Source organism: Argopecten irradians, chromosome 2, assembly GCF_041381155.1.
Source record: "Argopecten irradians isolate NY chromosome 2, Ai_NY, whole genome shotgun sequence".
NCBI classification, from domain to species: Eukaryota; Metazoa; Mollusca; class Bivalvia; order Pectinida; family Pectinidae; genus Argopecten; species Argopecten irradians.
In genome coordinates, this window is record NC_091135.1 from 63,190,761 (window position 1) to 63,215,502 (window position 24,742).

General features: G+C 38.1%; 1 protein-coding gene and 1 pseudogene across 1 annotated transcript; both read right to left on the reverse strand.

Annotated features, from left to right (window-relative positions):
* Positions 1-2,858: 2,858 nt before the first annotated feature.
* Positions 2,859-23,732, reverse strand: LOC138316201 (V-type proton ATPase subunit d-like). Its single transcript, XM_069257779.1, has 8 exons — positions 23,519-23,732; positions 22,627-22,798; positions 21,934-22,112; positions 6,613-6,692; positions 6,323-6,400; positions 5,687-5,863; positions 5,345-5,422; positions 2,859-4,908 (listed from the first exon to the last, which is right to left on the reverse strand). The coding sequence occupies exons 1-8, from the start codon at positions 23,652-23,654 to the stop codon at positions 4,747-4,749; spliced, it is 1,062 nt and encodes a 353-aa protein (XP_069113880.1). The 5' UTR covers positions 23,655-23,732; the 3' UTR covers positions 2,859-4,746.
* LOC138316200 (uncharacterized) lies at positions 6,700-12,890 on the reverse strand (annotated as a pseudogene).
* Positions 23,733-24,742: the final 1,010 nt, after the last annotated feature.

Genomic DNA, 24,742 nt, shown 5'->3' on the forward strand with positions numbered 1-24,742 from the left:
GTATTGATAATGTTGAGATAGTCCAGGGGTGTAGAGATTGTAAGTGATCTGGAGTATCGAGGATGGTATTGATAATGTTGAGATAGTCCAGGGGTGTAGAGATTGTAAGTGATCTGGAGTATCGAGGATGGTATTGATAATGTTTTATCAAATCATTCACAAATACAATATATTGGTTGTTCCTGTTAATGCTATTATAAAATATTGCTTGTTGATGTAATGGTATCATTTTCAGGAGTGCTTACTTTCTCAATGTAATTATACCGTCTACAATCTGACTAAGACATATTACATGCAATGCACATGCTTATGTAGATACTGTAATATGGTCAAGACATAACATTCATATATGGCAAAGATATGAATCATATATGTAGACACTGCAGCGTATCATTCATGTGTAGACACAGCAGTTTATCTACAATATGGTCAATGCATAAAACATATACATGTATAGACACACAGTGTATCTACAATATGGTCAGTACATAACACACATATATCTGTTGACACTGCAGTGTATCTACAATATGGTCAAGACATAATACACATATATCTGCAGACACTGCAGTGTATCTACAATATGGTCAAGACATTAGACATATACATGTGTAGTCATTGCTGTGCATCTACAATAGAATATGGTATATACATGAAACATACGCATGTATAGACACGGCAGTGTACATATGTATCAACACTATGGTCAATACATAATTTAACACATATACATATGCATGTTTGTAGACATTGCACTTGTATAACCAATATGGTCAAGAGATAACACATATATATATATGTAGACACCACAGTGTATCTACAATATGGTCAAGACATATCACATATACATGTATGTACACACTGTATGCAGTGTATCTGCAATATGGTCAAGAGTCAATAACACACAAGTATGTGCATTACATGTAGTCCGCTAAACCTGCCTATATTATTAGGCTTCTTTTTTATTTTGCCAAATATATAGACAAAAAAAATATTAAAAAAAGCCTAACAATATAGACAGTTTTAGCGACTACATTACATGGTATCTACAATATGGACAAGGTATACATCACATATACACATATATGTACGATGCATTTGTTTTGCAAATGTATATAGATGTATATCTGGGAAAAGGTGAGGGCTTCTACCATAATATATATATATATATATATATATATATATATATATATATAAGGTTGTCTTTTTGGTAACCAAGCAATATAGAACTGGACATAGAACACACAGATAATAAATGATTAATAGAGATGGTTTGTATTTCTATCAAATATATAATATATATATGCGTTTTTGTCTTTAAAAGAATAACATGCAAATCATTATGAGTACATGTACATGTAGAATTCACAAATTTTGTCAAGAAAAAACAAAAGCTGTCTGCTAGTCTTTTACTCTGTATTCATTTATTATCTTGATGGATATTGATACTTTTGTGTGGATAAACTAAAGAAACTGGCAATATACAATGTTGGTAAGTTACAAATTACTGCAGTAAACTATGAGAGTACCGCATTGCATTTTTTATTGTGTACACTGTACAGATATATATTTAGATATATTATCTAAACATCTTGATAAATATTTGTTGGCCAGCTTGCTACAATGACATACAGGTTATTATGTTGGTTTTTGGCGTTCCAAAAATTGAAATAATCTGAGTTTGGTTTGGTTTAGTTTTACGTCCTATTAACAGCCAGGGTCATGTAAGGACGTGCCAGGTTTGTTGGTGGAGGAAAGCCGGAGTACCCGGAGAAAAACCACCGGCCAGCGGTCAGTACCTGGCAACTGCCCCACATGGGATTCGAACCCGCATCCCAGAGGTGGAGGGCTTGTGGTAATATGTCGGGACATCTTAACCACTCGGCCACCGCGGCCCCAATAATCTGAGTATGAATATAAATATTTAATATTATAAAGAGTAACATGTCAAACAAACGATTTTGCAACACATTACATTTTTTTCGATATTTTAGTCAAATGGAAGCCCGTGAAAATGGTTCCATCAGTGTAAAATCGCATTTTTCCGTAGTTTATATTTTGGTTGCCATGGTAACATTTTTTACGCAAAAGATTAATGATTTGATACCAATTCTTACCACGTTCTCTTTTGAAATTAATACGAAAGGTAAAAGATCACCAAGCCTGTTAAATATAGAACAAACTTTCTCTAGATGAAGCAAGACAGGTGAAACACTAATTTAAGCATTTTCAAAAATCATCGGTTTTTAATTTTGTTGGTAACCATGGTAATATTCATAATTAAATTGAAATTATGGCATTCAATAAAATTTTTCACCCTTCTGCAATAATATACTTGATTGTTAGGTTGATAAATTGACATCTAAATAACTTTCGTTGTCTTAAGAGTTATAAATGTAAGAAACTTTAACTTTTTTGTAAAAGTCCAAAATTTCGGTTGCTATGGTAACGTTATTAATGTGAAAACACCATTTTTCGTACAAAATTTGAAAAGGTTGTGATCTGAAGTTTCTAAATATATATGGGTTGATTACCAAAAATGTTGCTGCAAAAGGGTGAAAAATCACTTTGAAAGAAAATGTCAGATTTTCGAGAACTCTGCTAAAAATTCTTGGGAGTTAAGGGGTTAACTGAACTTTTATACTATTTAAGATATTAAAACTATCATTTGATATAATAATGTTTTAGATGTCTGTTTTCATTTTAATATCATGTAAATACCCTAAATAGGTTTTATAACCAGTAGTTGTAGATTCTCTGGGATTTTATAACTTTATGTGGCTCAATTAACCAGATGCTCAAATAATTATTCAATACTTGTCAACCTCTATGGTATCAATAACAACAAAGAAATGATGTTATATGTTGACATTTATTTATATACCTCTGTCTCATCACGAAACATAACAACAATAACTAGGTTAAACATGTAACTTATTACTGAAGACATTCTAACTACATAATAAACATCCAGTCCTGTCACCCTACCTGTACACACATGTACATGTAGTAGTAATACAGGTTAATATAATTTGTTCAGGAAAATCACATTCAGTAACCTACATCTATTTGTACCACTGATAATACATACACAGTATTGTTCAAAAGTTAAAGACAAATTGCATGACTAGGTTATTTGACGCCATGGTGTTCAACAGTTTTGGACCAAGGGGGAAACAATTGTGTAAAACCGGTAACGTATATCATACTTAAAAAGAATGTGTTTTAACATAATCAGAGCTTCTGACTACCTTTAAACTTTCAGCAATATCAGAGGAAGTCAGCATACAAAAACACCTGGATTACTTAATCATTTAATCATTACACACTTCACTCTCACAATAATTTATTCATTCATTTATTTTATGATTTAAGTGTAAAATGTTATACAATTAATAATATCACTTAAAAAGGAGATATACTTCTATAAACAAAGAATTGGCTTTCCAAATTTTACAACACATAATGTACATAATTATAGTAGCAGTAAATACAAGCTGTAACACAATGTTTGGCTAGAAAAAACTTCTACTGGCTATTAAGTTTGACTGGTCCAGTATAACATTAATAGGTTAAGCTGTTTGGCATGATTCCTGACATTCTCGGTTTTCCAACATTGTTTAAAGAAGGGAAGTAACTCTATTAGATCCCTATAGTCACAAAATACCACCAGGAAGAAAGAAACATCCATATTTACTTCAGGCTTTTCTAACAGGTTTTTATTTATCACATGTAAGAAGAATAGGAATCACAGCTATAATAATATATCACACATCAGAGACAGGACAGAACTTCTGTATCTGGTCTTATACTGCAATATAACTAGTAATTTTAGTTCATCATTTTTAACAGAACCAAATACAACTCCTCACTCTGGTTACTGGTATATTTTTCTCTTACTGTTATCAAATATGATTATCAATTTATATATAGTTAGATAATTTTCTTTTATGCTACAAACAAAAATCTTTCATATATCTTTGTATCCTTTCTGTTACAAAAATCCACAGAAAATGCATTTATATACTCAAATGTATTGCAAAGAAAATGACAGCTACAAGTATGAATTTTGATTTTAAATCATGACTGTCATAATAAATGACACTAAAAAACTAGAACATGCATAATAGGAATAAATGGAATGTGGAGTCTTGGATTTCATTCACAATTACTACGCTATTTATGGGCACATCTTGAACTAAGCACTAGCAGTAAGCTAAGGAATTTATTCCTGTTATATTCCTTCATTCAATGTGTAAATATGTCTTACTTTATCTGGTCAATCAACTTAGTGCCACACTACCCACTAAACAATTAAATACAACAATTATACCACAATCAAATGCTCTATATCTGTGTATATATTATGAGACTAGTATCTAATACACTATGCCCTTATACAAAAATCAATCATCACATTTACAAGATCACTGATGCAGTTATACCCCATTATCATAAAATGTGTCTAGGAAACAACAACTTGAAGAGAATTATTAATATTTTAATCAAAGTTTCAAAATACTGCAGTCAGACAGTATCTCCAGAAATGTCCAATAATGTTACCTGGGATCATAGCTGTGTACCAATATTGTCTGAAATTCTGATATAATTAAAGCCCAACGAAATTCCCCAAATTACCAATGAATTCACTTCACCAACCATTTATTGTATACTCCTAATAGATAAAAACACATCCAGTTTTAGTGTTTATTATTCACTACTTGTCGGCCAACAACGTGTCCTGGTTTAGAAGATGGGTATATAGCTGTCAATTTTAGCTCTGTGCCTCTGTGCCACACACTCAGCGATCCACACGATATTACGGTTCTCCTGTTCCTTCAGCTTTACGTAGGAGTAAAATGTACCCATTTGGAATTGTTGCATGAAGGAATTTTTCATCAGTTGTACCTACAACACAGATGATTATAATTTATTATAATTAAGATTTTCTATTTTAATACTTGTACATATCTACTTCTATATAAAACAGACAAAAGTAGATCTTTACCATATAAAATCTCTAATTTCAAAGATGCATAACAATGTCAAACGATTTGGCAACATACAGACCCAAAAAGTCATTCTATAGGTAAGAGTAGCAGAAGTTAGGTTCATTATTATTGAGTAATGAATCATATCACCTAGAACTAAAGCTCAAGTATGAATTGTTTGTGAGATCAATAGAACACAACATACAACCCCCTCCTAACCCAAACAACAGACAATACAGAACACAACATACAACCCTCTCCTAACCCACACAACAAACAATACATAACAATAACCTCCCTATAAGCCAATGTACTTGTGCAGGACTTCAGTTGATGGTAAAAGATAATCTTACCTCGCGATCAAAGAATCTGTCTTCCAACGTCTTATCTCCAGGGTTGGTACCAGAACCCTCAAACAGTTCTTTATACTCCTAAAACATAGTTGTGATAACTGTAACACCTATTTCACAAAAACACTTTTGTATAAAGTTTTGTCAGCATTATTGTAGACAGTCATTCCACAATTATCCTGACAATACTTGTGTAATATTGTGTATCTTTTAAAAGTTGAAATTGCAGTAAGGTGTGCAAAAAATTATAATGATGTAGAAGATTTCATTTGTCTTTAAATTGTTGTTGTTTTTTCAGTATACTCAGCAGGTTTCACTGATATCTAGAGTACATTATATACTTACCCCATAGATATCGGCCACAGCTCGTACCTGATCATAATCATCAGCCCTACCAAGCTGTGTTAGACCGTACGGATTCAACTTGCCACAGCGGGGATAGAGCTTAGCACGATCATCTTTGGTCAACTCAGTCCCAAACGAATTGATGGTAATGATGAAGGCTCGTCGATCTGCCTCAAACTGTAATCAATAAAATCATAACTCTTGATGATGAGATTTTGATAAAGGGAGACAGCATATCTTCATGTAAAATATTTACTGAAAAGGGTAGACAACTTCCATCAAGAAGTTTTACAGTGAACTCTTGTATAACAACAGTAAGTAATTTGAAGTCCTTTGTCATATTTCACTCATAACATATTTATTGATGTGTGAATACAGTCCTCCTCAAATGAAAAAAAAATATATTCCACGATATGTATTCATATCATTCAATTGTAAATGGTTATATTCACAATAGTTCTCAATAGTCTAAGAGCAAAAATTATAATTTCATTGAAGAAGTTCTTGAGTGCTAATACATTAAGAGCAATTTTCATTTTTTATTTATGCTATAGACAATAGTAACTGTATAAGCAGAACATTTTAGTTATTTTCGTTAGTTGAAGTGTGTATTTGATTTTATTGGAGGTTACTCACCGCTAGAGCATCACACATCACTTCTGCTGTGGCTCCACCAAGCTCACTACAGAAACTGTAGAAGTCCTCAAGGTAGGCCTAAAATAGACATCAAACACTTACAATGCCCTTCATTAACAGGCAGCAAATACACACTTCTTGTCATCTGCTCTGAGGACCAGAAACATTGCTTAAATCAGTAACAAGTATTCCTATTTCCAATAAATCTCAGATACAATTCTCTGGAGGTTCCCTCCATCTAATGGAGTCACTAGAAATATTGCATTGTCGCTGTTACATTTTATATTTACCTTGTAGAGTGTGTTCCTGATGATCTCGATGTTCATTTCATCCAAATCTTGTTCTGATATGCAGTCAATGAAATAAGGAGCTATTAAAAAAAGCAAAATATAATGAAAGTATATATATATAAACATGAATAAAATTGACATTTAATTTGATGGAGCATGCCTGATTTTCACCTTAGCAGGTATATATGATTTAATTATCATCTCTGAGACTTCAAAACATGTGACCAGTTTCAATTCTTTCATCAAGTGTTTTTCTTTATCCATTCAAAATGCTTTCAAGCTAGCAACAGAATTTCCATCTGTTAATAATGAGAGCTTTAGATGTTATTTGGGAAACCACATCTAAGTGTGAATGATATGGCCTGTACATCATATGGTGTTAAATCTCTCACTCCAATGACCATGTGCACTTATAAGATAAAAACCCCAGTGTTTTACACAGGTTATCAATAGCTGGTATATAGATTGTAAAGGATCTATTGATTAATAAATGTAAGAATACCCATTTTAGATTTTGATCAGGAATCTCATACTTGCTTGGTACAGCAGCTGGATAATGTTAATTACCTTGGGGTGTGTCCACCAACACAGCATTATACAGTTCTGCTGGCTTATGTTGATTACCTAGCGGTGTGTCCACCAACACAGCATTATACAGTTCTGGTGGCTAAATTTAATTATCTAGCGGTGTGTCCACAAACACAGCATTATACAGTTCTGGTGGCTTATGTTAATTACCTAGGGGGGTGTCCACCAACACAGCATTATACAGTTCTGGTGGCTAATGTTAATTACCTAGGGGGGTGTCCACCAACACAGCATTATACAGTTCTGGTGGCTGATGTTAATTACCTAGGGGTGTGTCCACCAACACAGCATTATACAGTTCTGGTGGCTTATGTTAATTACCTAGCGGTGTGTCCACCAACACAGCATTATACAGTTCTGGTGGCTAATGTTAATTACCTAGCGGTGTGTCCACCAACACAGCGTTATACAGTTCTACTGGCTAAAGTTAATTACCTAGCAGTGTGTCCACCAACACAGCGTTATACAGTTCTGGTGGCTAATGTTAATAATTTTTTCGAAATTCTTTATTTCCGTAAGTATACAACTTATTGGAACATTAACATAAAATATACATATATACAATCAACAAGGGTAAACATTAAATTATCATAGACAAATTGAAATGCACATATGTGATTAAGTGATTCTGCTGTTGTTTGCCTCAATTATGTACTTGCCTTATAAATTAAGATCTTTTATGTTATGTGTATTTAGCAATTCAATAACTTTGTAAACAGATGGCTTTACCCAAAAATAGTTTGTAATGTATTTTCTCCGAATATCTGAAAATTTTGGACAAATAAATAAAAAATGATATTCATCTTCTATTTCGAAGAGTTCACAGTTTCTACATAATCTATTATTCCTTTCAACATTTCTATATCTACCTGTCTCGATTGCAAGATTATGAGCTGAAAGACGGAGTTTGGATACAGAAATTCTACGTTGTTTTGAAAGAGACTTCGTTAAATAAAATTGTAATGTTACGTCATCTACTAGATATCTAAAGAGATCACATTTACTGGAAGTGCTTATTGTTGCCAACAACAGTTGTTTTGTCTGATCATCAATTCGTTGTTTAATTAACGGAAGTAAAATGATATCAGCAGGAGACTGCCTTAACCATATATAACCTAACCCAAGTTCAGATAGTTTCTGTTTAATAAACACTAAAAAATTATGTTTTGGATGTACTTTTTCAGTTTCCTTAAAAAAGAACTGATATATTTCCTTCAAAATACAGTTATTACTATTCAATAGTTTAAACCAATACTTGAAGGCTTTGAAGATTTGTTGATTTACCAAGGGAAAACGACCAAGTTCATAATAAACCATTGCATTACAAGTTGATTTTTTTACACATAAAATATTTTTACAAAATTCTATATGAACCTTTTCAACTTCATCAGCTTTAAATCCCGCCCATGTTTCACAAGCATAATGAAGGATGCTAACAATATATGTATCAAATAAATGTAATAAAGTTTAAATATTGAAATTTACTTGATTGCACTTTGCCCGCAAGGCAAAAACGGCCTTGCGAGCTTGACTAGCTACGTGTTTAATAGTGGTTTTGAACTTGTTATTAAATCATAGTAAAACGCCTAAATAACAATATTCATCAACAACTGAAATACCTTTTCCTTCATATGTCCATGATTCCGATTCCTTAATATTCCCATCATTTCGAAAAACTACAATTTTGGTCTTTTCAGTGTTAACAGTTAGCTTCCATTTTTTAGTGTAATCACATAAACAATTAAGCAAACTTTGTAAACCTTCGACAGATTCAGAGAAAAGAACCAAATCATCGGCATATAAAAGTAAAAATAGACTGAGATCACCGAATTCGTATGTACTTGCACCATTTTCAATAAAACTATTTTCAAAATCATTTATAAACATGGAAAAGAGTAGAGGGGATAAGATTTCCCCTTGCATCAATCCAATATGACTAGTAAAAAAATCAGAACATTTCCCATTCACAAAAACACATGATTTTACAAATGAATACAGACCCTTAATAACTTTCAACAATTTCCCTCTGATGCCCATTTTGATTAACTTATACCATAAACTTACTCTATCAACAAAGTCGAATGCTTTCCGAAAATCAACAAAACAGCAAATAACCTAGTAAGGTGTCCACCAACACAGCATTATACAGTACTGGTGGCTAATGTTAATTACCTAGCGGTGTGTCCACCAATACAGCATTATACATTTCTGGTGGCTAATGTTAATTACCTATGCTAGGGGTGTGTCCACCAACACAGCGTTATACAGTTCTACTGGCTAATGTTAATTACCTAGCGGTGTGTCCACCAACAAATCATTATACAGTTCTACTGGCTAATGTTAATTACCTAGCGGTGTGTCAACCAACACAGCATTATACAGTTCTGCTGGTTAATGTTAATTAACTAGCGGTGTGTCCACTTACACAGCATTATACAGTTCTGGTGGCTAATGTAATTACCTAGGGGGGTGTCCACCAACACAGCATTATACAGTTCTGCTGGCTAATATTAATTACCTAGGGGTGTGTCCACCAACACAGCGTTATACAGTTCTACTGGCTAATGTTAATTACCTAGGGGTGTGTCCACCACAACAGCATTATCCAGTTCTACTGGCTAATATGAATTATGTAGCGGTGTGTCCACAAACACAGCATTATACAGTTCTGGTGGCTAATGTTAATTACCTAGCGGTATGTCCACCAACACAGCATTATACAGTTTTGGTGGCTAATAATTACCTAGGGGTGTGTCCACCACAACAGCATTATACAGTTCTGCTGGCTTATGTTAATTACCTAGCAATGTGTCCACCAATACAGCGTTATACGGTTCTGGTGGCTAATGTTAATTACCTAGCAGTGTGTCCACCAACACAGCATTATACAGTTTTGGTGGCTAATAATTACCTAGGGGTGTGTCCACCAACACAGCATTATACAGTTCTGCTGGCTAATGTGAATTACCTAGGGGTGTGTCCACCAACACAGCATTATACAGTTCTGCTGGCTTATGTTAATTACCTAGGGGTGTGTCCACCAACACAGTGTTATACAGTTCTGGTGGCTTATGTTAATTACCTAGCGGTGTGTCCACCAATACAGCATTATACAGTTCTGGTGGCTAATGTTAATTACCAAGGGGTGTGTCCACCACTACAGCATTATACAGTTCTGGTGGCTAATGTTAATTACCTAGGGGTGTGTCCACCAACACAGCATTATACAGTTCTACTGGCTAATGTTAATTACCTAGGGGTGTGTCCACCAACACAGCATTATACAGTTCTGGTGGTTAATGTTAATTATCTAGGGGTATGTCCACCAACACAGCATTATACAGTTCTGCTGGCTAATGTTAATTACCTAGGGGTGTGTCCAGCAACACAGCGTTATACAGTTCTGCTGGCTAATGTTAATTACCTAGGGGGGTGTCCACCAACACAGCATTATACAGTTCTGGTGGTTAATGTTAATTACCCAGGGGTGTGTGCACCAACACAGCGTTATACAGTTCTGCTGGCTAATGTTAATTACCTAGAGGTGTGTCCACCAATACAGCTTTATACAGTTCTGGTGGCTAATGTTAATTACCTAGAGGTGTGTGCACCAACACAGCATTATACAGTTCTGGTGGCTAATGTTAATTACCTAGCGGTGTGTCCACCAATACAGCGTTATACGGTTCTGCTGGCTAATGTTAATTACCTAGCGGTGTGTCCACCAACACAGCATTATACAGTTCTGCTGGCTAATGTTAATTACCTAGGTGTGTGTCCACCAACACAGCGTTATACAGTTCTGCTGGCTAATGTTAATTATCTAGAGGTGTGTGCACCAACACAGCATTATACAGTTCTGGTGGCTAATGTTAATTACCTAGCGGTGTGTCCACCAATACAGCGTTATACGGTTCTGCTGGCTTATGTTAATTACCTAGGGGTGTGTTCACCAATACAGCTTTATACAGTTCTGGTGGCTAATGTTAATTACCTAGCGGTGTGTCCACCAACACAGCATTATACAGTTCTGGGTGCTAATGTTAATTACCTAGAGGGGTGTCCACCAACACAGCATTATACAGTTCTGCTGGCTAATGTTAATTACCTAGGAGTGTGTACACCACTACAGCATTATCCAGTTCTACTGGCTAATGTTAATTACCTAGCGGTGTGTCCACCAACACAGCATTATACAGTTCTGCTGGCTAATGTTAATTACCTAGCAGTGTGTCCACCACAACAGCATTATCCAGTTCTACTGGCTAATATGAATTACGTAGCGGTGTGTCCACCAACACAGCATTATACAGTTCTGGTGGCTAATGTTAATTACCTAGCGGTGTGTCCACCAACACAGCATTATACAGTTTTGGTGGCTAATAATTACCTAGGGGTGTGTCCATCAACACAGCATTATACAGTTCTGCTGGCTTATGTTAATTACCTAGCAATGTGTCCACCAACACAGCATTATACAGTTCTGCTGGCTAATGTTAATTACCTAGGGGTGTGTCCACCAACACAGCGTTATACAGTTCTGCTGGCTTATGTTAATTACCTAGGGGTGTGTCCACCAATACAGCGATATATGGTTCTGGTGGCTAATGTTAATTACCTAGCGGTGTGTCCACCAACACAGCATTATACAGTTCTGCTGGCTAATAATTACCTAGGGGTGTGTCCACCAACACAGCATTATACAGTTCTGCTGGCTAATAATTACCTAGGGGTGTGTCCACCAACACAGCTTTATACAGTTCTGGTGGCTAATGTTAATTACCTAGCGGTGTGTCCACTTACACAGCATTATACAGTTCTGCTGGCTAATGTTAATTACCTAGCAGTGTGTCCACCAACACAGCATTATACAGTTCTGGTGGTTAATGTTAATTACCTAGGGGTGTGTCCACCAACACAGCATTATACAGTTCTGCTGGCTTATGTTAATTACCTAGGGGTGTGTTCACCAATACAGCTTTATACAGTTCTGGTGGCTAATGTTAATTACCTAGCGGTGTGTCCACCAACACAGCATTATACAGTTCTGGGGGCTAATGTTAATTACCTAGGGGGGTGTCCACCAACACAGCATTATACAGTTCTGGTGGCTAATGCTAATTACCTAGGGGTGTGTCCACCAACACAGCGTTATACAGTTCTACTGGCTAATGTTAATTACCTAGGAGTGTGTCCACAACTACAGCATTATCCAGTTCTACTGGCTAATGTTAATTACCTAGCGGTGTGTCCACCAACACAGCATTATACAGTTCTGCTGGCTAATGTTAATTACCTAGGGGTGTGTCCACCAACACAGCATTATACAGTTCTACTGGCTAATGTTAATTACGTAGCGGTGTGTCCACCAACACAGCATTATACAGTTCTGCTGGCTAATAATTACCTAGGGGTGTGTCCACCAACACAGCATTATACAGTTCTGCTGGCTAATGTTAATTACCTAGGGGTGTGTCCACCAACACAGCATTATACAGTTCTGCTGGCTAATGTTAATTACCTAGGGGTGTGTCCACCAACACAGCATTATACAGTTCTGCTGGCTTATGTTAATTACCTAGGGGTGTGTCCACCAACACAGCATTATACAGTTCTGATGGCTAATGTTAATTACCTAGCGGTGTGTCCACCAACACAGCATTATACAGTTCTGGTGGCTAATGTTAATTACCTAGGGGTGTGTCCACCAACACAGCATTATACAGTTCTGGTGGCTAATGTTAATTACCTAGCGGTGTGTCCACCCAATACAGCATTATACAGTTCTGGTGGCTAATGTTAATTACCTAGGGGTGTGTCCACCAACACAGCATTATACAGTTCTGGTGGCTAATGTTAATTACCTAGCGGTGTGTCCACCAACACAGCATTATACAGTTCTACTGGCTAATGTTAATTACCTAGGGGTGTGTCCACCAACACAGCATTATACAGTTCTGCTGGCTAATGTTAATTACCTAGCGGTGTGTCCACCAACACAGCATTATACAGTTCTGCTGGCTAATGTTAATTACCTAGGGGTGTGTCCACCAACACAGCATTATACAGTTCTGCTGGCTAATGTTAATTACCTAGCGGTGTGTCCACCAACACAGCATTATACAGTTCTGCTGGCTAATGTTAATTACCTAGGGGTGTGTCCACCAACACAGCATTATACAGTTCTGCTGGCTAATGTTAATTACCTAGGGGTGTGTCCACCAACACAGCATTATACAGTTCTGCTGGCTAATGTTAATTACCTAGCGGTGTGTCCACCAACACAGCATTATACAGTTCTGCTGGCTAATGTTAATTACCTAGGGGTGTGTCCACCAACACAGCATTATACAGTTCTGCTGGCTAATGTTAATTACCTAGCGGTGTGTCCACCAACACAGCATTATACAGTTCTGGTGGCTAATGTTAATTACCTAGGGGTGTGTCCACCACAACACAGCATTATACAGTTCTGGTGGCTAATGTTAATTACCTAGCGGGTGTGTCCACCAACACAGCATTATACAGTTCTGGTGGCTAATGTTAATTACCTAGCGGTGTGTCCACCAACACAGCATTATACAGTTCTGGTGGCTAATGTTAATTACCTAGCGGTGTGTCCACCAACACAGCATTATACAGTTCTGGTGGCTAATGTTAATTACCTAGCGGTGTGTCCACCAACACAGCATTATACAGTTCTGGTGGCTAATGTTAATTACCTAGCGGTGTGTCCACCAACACAGCATTATACAGTTCTGCTGGCTAATGTTAATTACCTAGCGGTGTGTCCACCAACACAGCATTATACAGTTCTGGTGGCTAATGTTAATTACCTAGCGGTGTGTCCACCAACACAGCATTATACAGTTCTGCTGGCTAATGTTAATTACCTAGGGGTGTGTCCACCAACACAGCGTTATACAGTTCTGCTGGCTAATGTTAATTACCTAGGGGTGTGTCCACCAACACAGCATTATACAGTTCTGGTGGCTAATGTTAATTACCTAGCGGTGTGTCCACCAACACAGCATTATACAGTTCTGCTGGCTAATGTTAATTACCTAGCGGTGTGTCCACCAACACAGCATTATACAGTTCTAGTGGCAGGCTAATATTAATTACCTAGTGGGGTGTGTCCACCAACACAGCATTATACAGTTCTGGTGGCTAATGTTAATTACCTAGCGGTGTGTCCACCAACACAGCATTATACAGTTCTGCTGGCTAATGTTAATTACCTAGCGGTGTGTCCACCAACACAGCATTATACAGTTCTGCTGGCTAATGTTAATTACCTAGCGGTGTGTCCACCAACACAGCGTTATACAGTTCTGGTGGCTAATGTTAATTACCTAGCGGTGTGTCCACCAACACAGCATTATACAGTTCTGCTGGCTAATGTTAATTACCTAGCGGTGTGTCCACCAACACAGCATTATACAGTTCTGGTGGCTAATGTTAATTACCTAGCGGTGTGTCCACCAACACAGCATTATACAGTTCTGGTGGCTAATGTTAATTACCTAGGGGTGTGTCCACCAACACAGCATTATACAGTTCTGCTGGCTAATAATTACCTAGGGATCATGTGTCCACCAACACAGCATTATACAGTTCTGGTGGCTAATGTTAATTACCTAGCGGTGTGTCCACCAACACAGCATTATACAGTTCTGGTGGCTAATGTTAATTACCTAGCGGTGTGTCCACCAACACAGCATTATACAGTTCTGCTGGCTAATGTTAATTACCTAGCGGTGTGTCCACCAACACAGCATTATACAGTTCTGCTGGCTAATGTTAATTACCTAGCGGTGTGTCCACCAACACAGCATTATACAGTTCTGGTGGCTAATGTTAATTACCTAGCGGTGTGTCCACCAACACAGCATTATACAGTTCTGGTGGCTAATGTTAATTACCTAGCGGTGTGTCCACCAACACAGCATTATACAGTTCTGGTGGCTAATATTAATTACTAGGGTGTGTCCACCAACACAGCATTATACAGTTCGTGGCTAATGTTAATTACCTAGCGGTGTGTCCACCAACACAGCATTATACAGTTCTGGTGGCTAATGTTAATTACCTAGGGGTGTGTCCACCAACACAGCGTTATACAGTTCTGGTGGCTAATGTTAATTACCTAGCGGTGTGTCCACCAACACAGCATTATACAGTTCTGGTGGCTAATGTTAATTACCTAGCGGTGTGTCCACCAACACAGCATTATACAGTTCTGCTGGCTAATGTTAATTACCTAGCGGTGTGTCCACCAACACAGCATTATACAGTTCTGGTGGCTAATGTTAATTACCTAGCGGTGTGTCCACCAACACAGCATTATACAGTTCTCTGGCTAATGTTAATTACCTAGCGGTGTGTCCACCAACACAGCATTATACAGTTCTGGTGGCTAATGTTAATTACCTAGCGGTGTGTCCACCAACACAGCATTATACAGTTCTGCTGGCTAATGTTAATTACCTAGCGATGTGTCCACCAACACAGCATTATACAGTTCTGGTGGCTAATGTTAATTACCTAGGGGTGTGTCCACCAACACAGCATTATACAGTTCTGCTGGCTAATGTTAATTACCTAGCGGTGTGTCCACCAACACAGCATTATACAGTTCTGGTGGCTAATGTTAATTACCTAGGGGTGTGTCCACCAACACAGCATTATACAGTTCTGCTGGCTAATGTTAATTACCTAGGGGTGTGTCCACCAACACAGCATTATACAGTTCTGGTGGCTAATGTTAATTACCTAGCGGTGTGTCCACCAACACAGCATTATACAGTTCTGCTGGCTAATGTTAATTACCTAGGGGTGTGTCCACCAACACAGCGTTATACAGTTCTGGTGGCTAATGTTAATTACCTAGCGGTGTGTCCACCAACACAGCATTATACAGTTCTGGTGGCTAATGTTAATTACCTAGGGGTGTGTCCACCAACACAGCGTTATACAGTTCTGCTGGCTAATGTTAATTACCTAGCGGTGTGTCCACCAACACAGCATTATACAGTTCTGGTGGCTAATGTTAATTACCTATGCTAGGGGTGTGTCCACCAACACAGCATTATACAGTTCTGGTGGCTAATGTTAATTACCTAGCGGTGTGTCCACCAACACAGCATTATACAGTTCTGCTGGCTAATGTTAATTACCTAGGGGTGTGTCCACCAACACAGCGTTATACAGTTCTGGTGGCTAATGTTAATTACCTAGGGGTGTGTCCACCAACACAGCATTATACAGTTCTGGTGGCTAATGTTAATTACCTAGCGGTGTGTCCACCAACACAGCATTATACAGTTCTGGTGGCTAATGTTAATTACCTAGCGGTGTGTCCACCAACACAGCATTATACAGTTCTGGTGGCTAATGTTAATTACCTAGGGGTGTGTCCACCAACACAGCATTATACAGTTCTGGTGGCTAATGTTAATTACCTAGCGGTGTGTCCACCAACACAGCATTATACAGTTCTGCTGGCTAATGTTAATTACCTAGGGGTGTGTCCACCAACACAGCATTATACAGTTCTGGTGGCTAATGTTAATTACCTAGCGGTGTGTCCACCAACACAGCATTATACAGTTCTGGTGGCTAATGTTAATTACCTAGGGGTGTGTCCACCAACACAGCATTATACAGTTCTGGTGGCTAATGTTAATTACCTAGCGGTGTGTCCACCAACACAGCATTATACAGTTCTGGTGGCTAATGTTAATTACCTAGCGGTGTGTCCACCAACACAGCATTATACAGTTCTGGTGGCTAATGTTAATTACCTAGGGGTGTGTCCACCAACACAGCATTATACAGTTCTGCTGGCTAATGTTAATTACCTAGGGTGTGTCCACCAACACAGCATTATACAGTTCTGGTGGCTAATGTTAATTACCTAGCGGTGTGTCCACCAAAACACAGCATTATACAGTTCTGGTGGCTAATGTTAATTACCTAGGGGTGTGTCCACCAACACAGCATTATACAGTTCTGGTGGCTAATGTTAATTACCTAGGGATGTGTCCACCAACACAGCATTATACAGTTCTGATGGCTAATGTTAATTACCTAGCGGTGTGTCCACAAACACAGCATTATACAGTTCTGGTGGCTAATGTTAATTACCTAGGGGTGTGTCCACCAACACAGCATTATACAGTTCTGCTGGCTAATGTTAATTACCTAGCGGTGTGTCCACCAACACAGCGTTATACAGTTCTGGTGGCTAATGTTAATTACCTAGCGGTGTGTCCACCAACACAGCATTATACAGTTCTGGTGGCTAATGTTAATTACCTAGGGGTGTGTCCACCAACACAGCATTATACAGTTCTGCTGGCTAATGTTAATTACCTAGCGGTGTGTCCACCAACACAGCATTATACAGTTCTGGTGGCTAATGTTAATTACCTAGCGGTGTGTCCACCAACACAGCATTATACAGTTCTGGTGGCTAATGTTAATTACCTAGCGGTGTGTCCACCAACACAGCATTATACAGTTCTGCTGGCTAATGTTAATTACCTAGCGGTGTGTCCACCAACACAGCATTATACAGTTCTGGTGGCTAATGTTAATTACCTAGCGGTGTGTCCACCAACACAGCATTATACAGTTCTGGTGGCTAATGTTAATTACCTAGCGGTGTGTCCACCAACACAGCATTATACAGTTCTGCTGGCTAATGTTAATTACCTAGGGGTGTGTCCACCAACACAGCATTATACAGTTCTGGTGGCTAATGTTAATTACCTAGCGGTGTGTCCACCAACACAGCATTATACAGTTCTGGTGGCTAATGTTAATTACCTAGCGGTGTGTCCACCAACACAGCATTATACAGTTCTGGTGGCTAATGTTAATTACCTAGGGGTGTGTCCACCAACACAGCATTATACAGTTCTGGTGGCTAATGTTAATTACCTAGGGGTGTGTCCACCAACACAGCATTATACAGTTCTGGTGGCTAATGTTAATTACCTAGCGGTGTGTCCACCAACACAGCATTATACAGTTCTGCTGGCTAATAATTACCTAGCGGTGTGTCCACCAACACAGCATTATACAGTTCTGCTGGCTAATGTTAATTACCTAGCGGTGTGTCCACCAACACAGCATTATACAGTTCTGGTGGCTAATGTTAATTACCTAGCGGTGTGTCCACCAACACAGCATTATACAGTTCTGGTGGCTAATGTTAATTACCTAGCGGTGTGTCCACCAACACAGCATTATACAGTTCTGCTGGCTAATGTTAATTACCTAGCGGTGTGTCCACCAATACAGCATTATACAGTTCTGGTGGCTAATGTTAATTACCTAGCGGTGTGTCCACCAACACAGCATTATACAGTTCTGGTGGCTAATGTTAATTACCTAGGGGTGTGTCCACCAACACAGCATTATACAGTTCTGGTGGCTAATGTTAATTACCTAGGGGTGTGTCCACCAACACAGCATTATACAGTTCTGGTGGCTAATGTTAATTACCTAGCGGTGTGTCCACCAACACAGCATTATACAGTTCTGGTGGCTAATGTTAATTACCTAGCGGTGTGTCCACCAACACAGCATTATACAGTTCTGGTGGCTAATGTTAATTACCTAGCGGTGTGTCCACCAACACAGCATTATACAGTTCTGGTGGCTAATGTTAATTACCTAGGGGTGTGTCCACCAACACAGCATTATACAGTTCTGCTGGCTAATGTTAATTACCTAGGGTGTGTCCACCAACACAGCATTATACAGTTCTGGTGGCTAATGTTAATTACCTAGGGGTGTGTCCACCAACACAGCATTATACAGTTCTGGTGGCTAATGTTAATTACCTAGCGGTGTGTCCACCAACACAGCATTATACAGTTCTGCTGGCTAATGTTAATTACCTAGCGGTGTGTCCACCAACACAGCATTATACAGTTCTGGTGGCTAATGTTAATTACCTAGCGGTGTGTCCACCAACACAGCATTATACAGCATTATACAGTTCTGGTGGCTAATGTTAATTACCTAGGGGTGTGTCCACCAACACAGCATTATACAGTTCTGGTGGCTAATGTTAATAACCTAGCGGTGTGTCCACCAACACAGCATTATACAGTTCTGGTGGCTAATGTTAATTACCTAGGGGTGTGTCCACCAACACAGCATTATACAGTTCTGGTGGCTAATGTTAATTACCTAGCGGTGTGTCCACCAACACAGCATTATACAGTTCTGGTGGCTAATGTTAATTACCTAGCGGTGTGTCCACCAACACAGCATTATACAGTTCTGGTGGCTAATGTTAATTACCTAGCGGTGTGTCCACCAACACAGCATTATACAGTTCTGGTGGCTAATGTTAATTACCTAGCGGTGTGTCCACCAACACAGCATTATACAGTTCTGGTGGCTAATGTTAATTACCTAGCGGTGTGTCCACCAACACAGCATTATACAGTTCTGGTGGCTAATGTTAATTACCTAGCGGTGTGTCCACCAACACAGCATTATACAGTTCTGGTGGCTAATGTTAATTACCTAGGGGTGTGTCCACCAACACAGCGTTATACAGTTCTGGTGGCTAATGTTAATTACCTAGCGGTGTGTCCACCAACACAGCATTATACAGTTCTGGTGGCTAATGTTAATTACCTAGGGGTGTGTCCACCAACACAGCATTATACAGTTCTGGTGGCTAATGTTAATTACCTAGCGGTGTGTCCACCAACACAGCATTATACAGTTCTGGTGGCTAATGTTAATTACCTAGCGGTGTGTCCACCAACACAGCATTATACAGTTCTGCTGGCTAATGTTAATTACCTAGCGGTGTGTCCACCAACACAGCATTATACAGTTCTGGTGGCTAATGTTAATTACCTAGCTAGGGGTGTGTCCACCAACACAGCATTATACAGTTCTGGTGGCTAATGTTAATTACCTAGCGGTGTGTCCACCAACACAGCATTATACAGTTCTGGTGGCAGGCTAATGTTAATTACCTAGCGGTGTGTCCACCAACACAGCATTATACAGTTCTGGTGGCTAATGTTAATTACCTAGCGGTGTGTCCACCAACACAGCATTATACAGTTCTGCTGGCTAATGTTAATTACCTAGCGGTGTGTCCACCAACACAGCATTATACAGTTCTGGTGGCTAATGTTAATTACCTAGCGGTGTGTCCACCAACACAGCATTATACAGTTCTGGTGGCTAATGTTAATTACCTAGCGGTGTGTCCACCAACACAGCATTATACAGTTCTGGTGGCTAATGTTAATTACCTATGCTAGGGGTGTGTCCACCAACACAGCATTATACAGTTCTGGTGGCTAATGTTAATTACCTAGCGGTGTGTCCACCAACACAGCATTATACAGTTCTGGTGGCTAATGTTAATTACCTAGCGGTGTGTCCACCAACACAGCATTATACAGTTCTGGTGGCTAATGTTAATTACCTAGCGGTGTGTCCACCAACACAGCATTATACAGTTCTGGTGGCTAATGTTAATTACCTAGCGGTGTGTCCACCAACACAGCATTATACAGTTCTGGTGGCTAATGTTAATTACCTAGGGGTGTGTCCACCAACACAGCATTATACAGTTCTGGTGGCTAATGTTAATTACCTAGGGGTGTGTCCACCAACACAGCATTATACAGTTCTGCTGGCTAATGTTAATTACCTAGCGGTGTGTCCACCAACACAGCGTTATACAGTTCTAGTGGCTAATGTTAATTACCTAGCGGTGTGTCCACCAACACAGCATTATACAGTTCTACTGGCTAATGTTAATTACCTTAGCGGTGTGTCCACCAACACAGCATTATACAGTTCTGGTGGCTAATGTTAATTACCTAGCGGTGTGTCCACCAACACAGCATTATACAGTTCTGGTGGCTAATGTTAATTACCTAGCGGTGTGTCCACCAACACAGCATTATACAGTTCTGGTGGCTAATGTTAATTACCTAGCGGTGTGTCCACCAACACAGCATTATACAGTTCTGCTGGATAATGTTAATTACCTAGGGGTGTGTCCACCAACACAGCGTTATACAGTTCTGGTGGCTAATGTTAATTACCTAGCGATGTGTCCACCAACACAGCATTATACAGTTCTGGTGGCTAATGTTAATTACCTAGCGGTGTGTCCACCAACACAGCATTATACAGTTCTGGTGGCAGGCTAATGTTAATTACCTAGCGGTGTGTCCACCAACACAGCATTATACAGTTCTGGTGGCTAATGTTAATTACCTAGCGGTGTGTCCACCAACACACCATTATACAGTTCTGCTGGCTAATGTTAATTACCTAGGGGTATGTCCACCAACACAGCATTATACAGTCCTGGTGGCTAATGTTAATTACCTAGCGGTGTGTCCACCAACACAGCGTTATACAGTTCTGCTGGCTAATGTTAATTACCTAGCGGTGTGTCCACCAACACAGCATTATACAGTTCTGCTGGCTAATGTTAATTACCTAATGGTGTGTCCACCAACACAGCATTATACAGTCCTGGTGGCTAATGTTAATTACCTAGCGGTGTGTCCACCAATACAGCATTATACAGTTCTGCTGGCTAATGTTAATTACCCAGGGGTGTGTCCACCAACACAGCATTATACAGTTCTGCTGGCTAATGTTAATTACCTAGCGGTGTGTCCACCAACACAGCGTTATACAATTCTGCTGGCTAATGTTAATTACCTAGCGGTGTGTCCACCAACACAGCATTGTACAGTTCTGCTGGAGTAGCTGCTATGTGTATTGCTTCCATCTGCTCAAAACTACCAAGAGGATGACATTTGGGAATGAGCTCATTGATTGGACGCTGGTGAAGCGTGCCCGTGATCAACAGGATGATATTGTCAATCATGTAACTGTACCTGTAACAAATAATGTACTGTGTGTTTAATCACATATATTCTTATTCTAAAATAGTGTGAAAGTGAGAGGGATTTTGTATAGCCCAAATCTATGTATATACATGTATACTTACAACCAGTCTCACCATGAAGAGACTTATACATATAGCTTTCATTTTGTTCCATAAATTAATTATTCTAATATTATGTATATTTAAAGAAACAATACAATAATGTTGAATTAATGACAAAACAGTAAACATCTATTGGCTATAGGTCCATTATATACTGTTATATTTGTTAAACATCAATTGCAAATACAATATAATGTATATATTACAAATCAGCAAACATTAACATATTAAAGATAAAGACTGAAAATAAATATTGACATCATATGTATGGTCTTTGTTTCAAGATTTGAATACTAGTCTACAAAATAAGAATTACAATCAAACTAATTTTGTTATTGATTGTATTTTAGATTTAATGCCATTCTAATTATAAACCCATCACCACTTATACCAATATTTACGTTATGTAATCTAGGAAGGTGGCTAGTGGCTCCAAACAGTGGTTACGGAGATGCTGGAACTCTATCACAAGTTTTTCCTTGAGTTTGTCGTCAATGACGGAAACAGTTAGAGGGCTTGGTTCATTGGCAAGGAAGTTCCCATAGTCAGTACTTTGTAAATGTAGTTTTAAATCTGAAAAAAATACTCAAATCAATCATTTTTAGTAATACAGGACTCACCTAGACGGTCCTGATTTTCCTGTGAGATTTGCCAACTCTATATTTCTTTGTACAGAGGATTCCGCTTATTTGAATAAGTCATTTTCCAGAAGAAAATATGTATTGGGATTCATCAAAATTTGACAATTAACCTTCTGAACTCGCCTTAAAAATCCTACATAAATTGTTGATTTTTTACACTTTTATCTAGCAATTTGCTTGCATTGATTGATTGTATAACTACAACAAATAATCAAATTTGGAAAACATAAAATGCAAAATCAATCACATTTAATGACACAACACTTCAACACACACTAAGTACAAAAAGTGTAACAGATCTAGAGCTCTCTATATATGTTTCTGATAGAAGCTAGTAAGCTTAAACAGACCGAAAATCATGTAAATAAACATTCAGTACTGTAGTAAACTCATAATTCGGAATAGTGTTAGAACCCTTAGGGCAAAGATTCCAATATATTTTAAATATAGTTGATTTTAGTGCAGTATAAATTATGAATTATTCAACAAACTTTAATAAATCACATAATTGTCATATTGTCATGTTTAAAAATCTAAACAAGGTATTTTTACTCTAACCGATACCATTTAGTTATGACATAATGATACCCGTGCATGCCACGGTGTCGAAAGTCATAGCCGAGTCAGGTCATATGTTGTCGATCTGTCTTACCGTCCAGACTTTCACATTGGACAAGATTAAGATAATCCGCTTGTTTCAAGATCCCTCCCTTGAATCCCCGAACTAGACCTTCAAGATAGCCATGGTCTATATTAAAGTACATCTCTGGCATCGTGTAAGCCGACATTCTTCAGTTATTCCTGATTTCTGGGAGAGATTCTTCAGTTGTCAATATTTTATCCGGAAGTAAGAATCACATGAACGATCGGCGCGTCATCTACACACGCCTATCAGGGTAGATAACTGTGGTTTTACGACTATTTCATAATAATAAAATTATTGTAGTGATAAAGAAACATAACTATGCAATTATTTGTGGAACAAAGTACATAAAACAACACAAGGAAATAAAAAAATATTTAAAACGGAAATAACACAAAAGATATACAAAATTTACTTTATATCCGGAAAGAGTAACCGGATATTATAATGTAACACGTTGTACCAGAGACATATCTCTGATTGTACATAAACATACAACTATTTGACTGTGGTTTATCTAATCTCGTTCAAATAGGGGAAAGTAGTCAAATTTCGGACACCTTAATAGTAAAACCTTTGTATGCTTGAAACCTAGCCACATACCCCCACAACTGAGGTATGAGCAGAAAGAGAATTTTCTTTTCTTGCATTTATCACTTGAAACTCGACACAGATACAAATGTACTAAATTTGTGTTATACCAGGCAAAAGTAATCAGCAATGTGTAGCTGTTCGAATTTCAGGCAGGGGTGTTCTTAATTCGGACATAGGGTGTTCAAATTTCGGACAGCAATTACAAACCAATTAAAATAAGTATGATTTTCAAATAAAACATATATATTGTTACATAATCATGAATTTCATGTGAGCAAATGTATATGCATTGAAATAAAAAGTTTGTTGAGTTTGTTTAGTTAATATAATATATATCTTTTGTAACTTTCATCATATATACCCAGATTTTGGGCTCAATGTGTAAGAACCCTTAAAGGTTTTAGCTGATAAACATGTTCCCTTGTCTACTTGCACTTTTATTTTCTAGGATATAACTGGTTACCTTAGTTACTACTTCTACTTTTTTATTAATTTTATAACTAAGGAAAGCTCTGAATTACTAAAATCCATTCAGAACTTTACAAATGTTACGAAAATTGAACAATATTTAAGTATTTATCGATTAATTTGGACTGTTCCAAATAAGGAAATTTTCATATTAGTAATGGGTGTTCAAAT

Bases quoted from the DNA above. Each gene is read 5' to 3' on its own strand.
- LOC138316201 (XM_069257779.1), bottom strand. From the start codon at position 23,654: ATGTCGGCTTACACGATGCCAGAGATGTACTTTAATATAGACCATGGC. The intron at 22,799-23,518 runs GTAAGACAGATC...TATTTTTTTCAG, and splicing joins CCAATGTGAAAGTCTGGACG to ATTTAAAACTACATTTACAA. The intron at 22,113-22,626 runs GTAAATATTGGT...TATTTGTTACAG, and splicing joins ACCTTCCTAGATTACATAAC to GTACAGTTACATGATTGACA.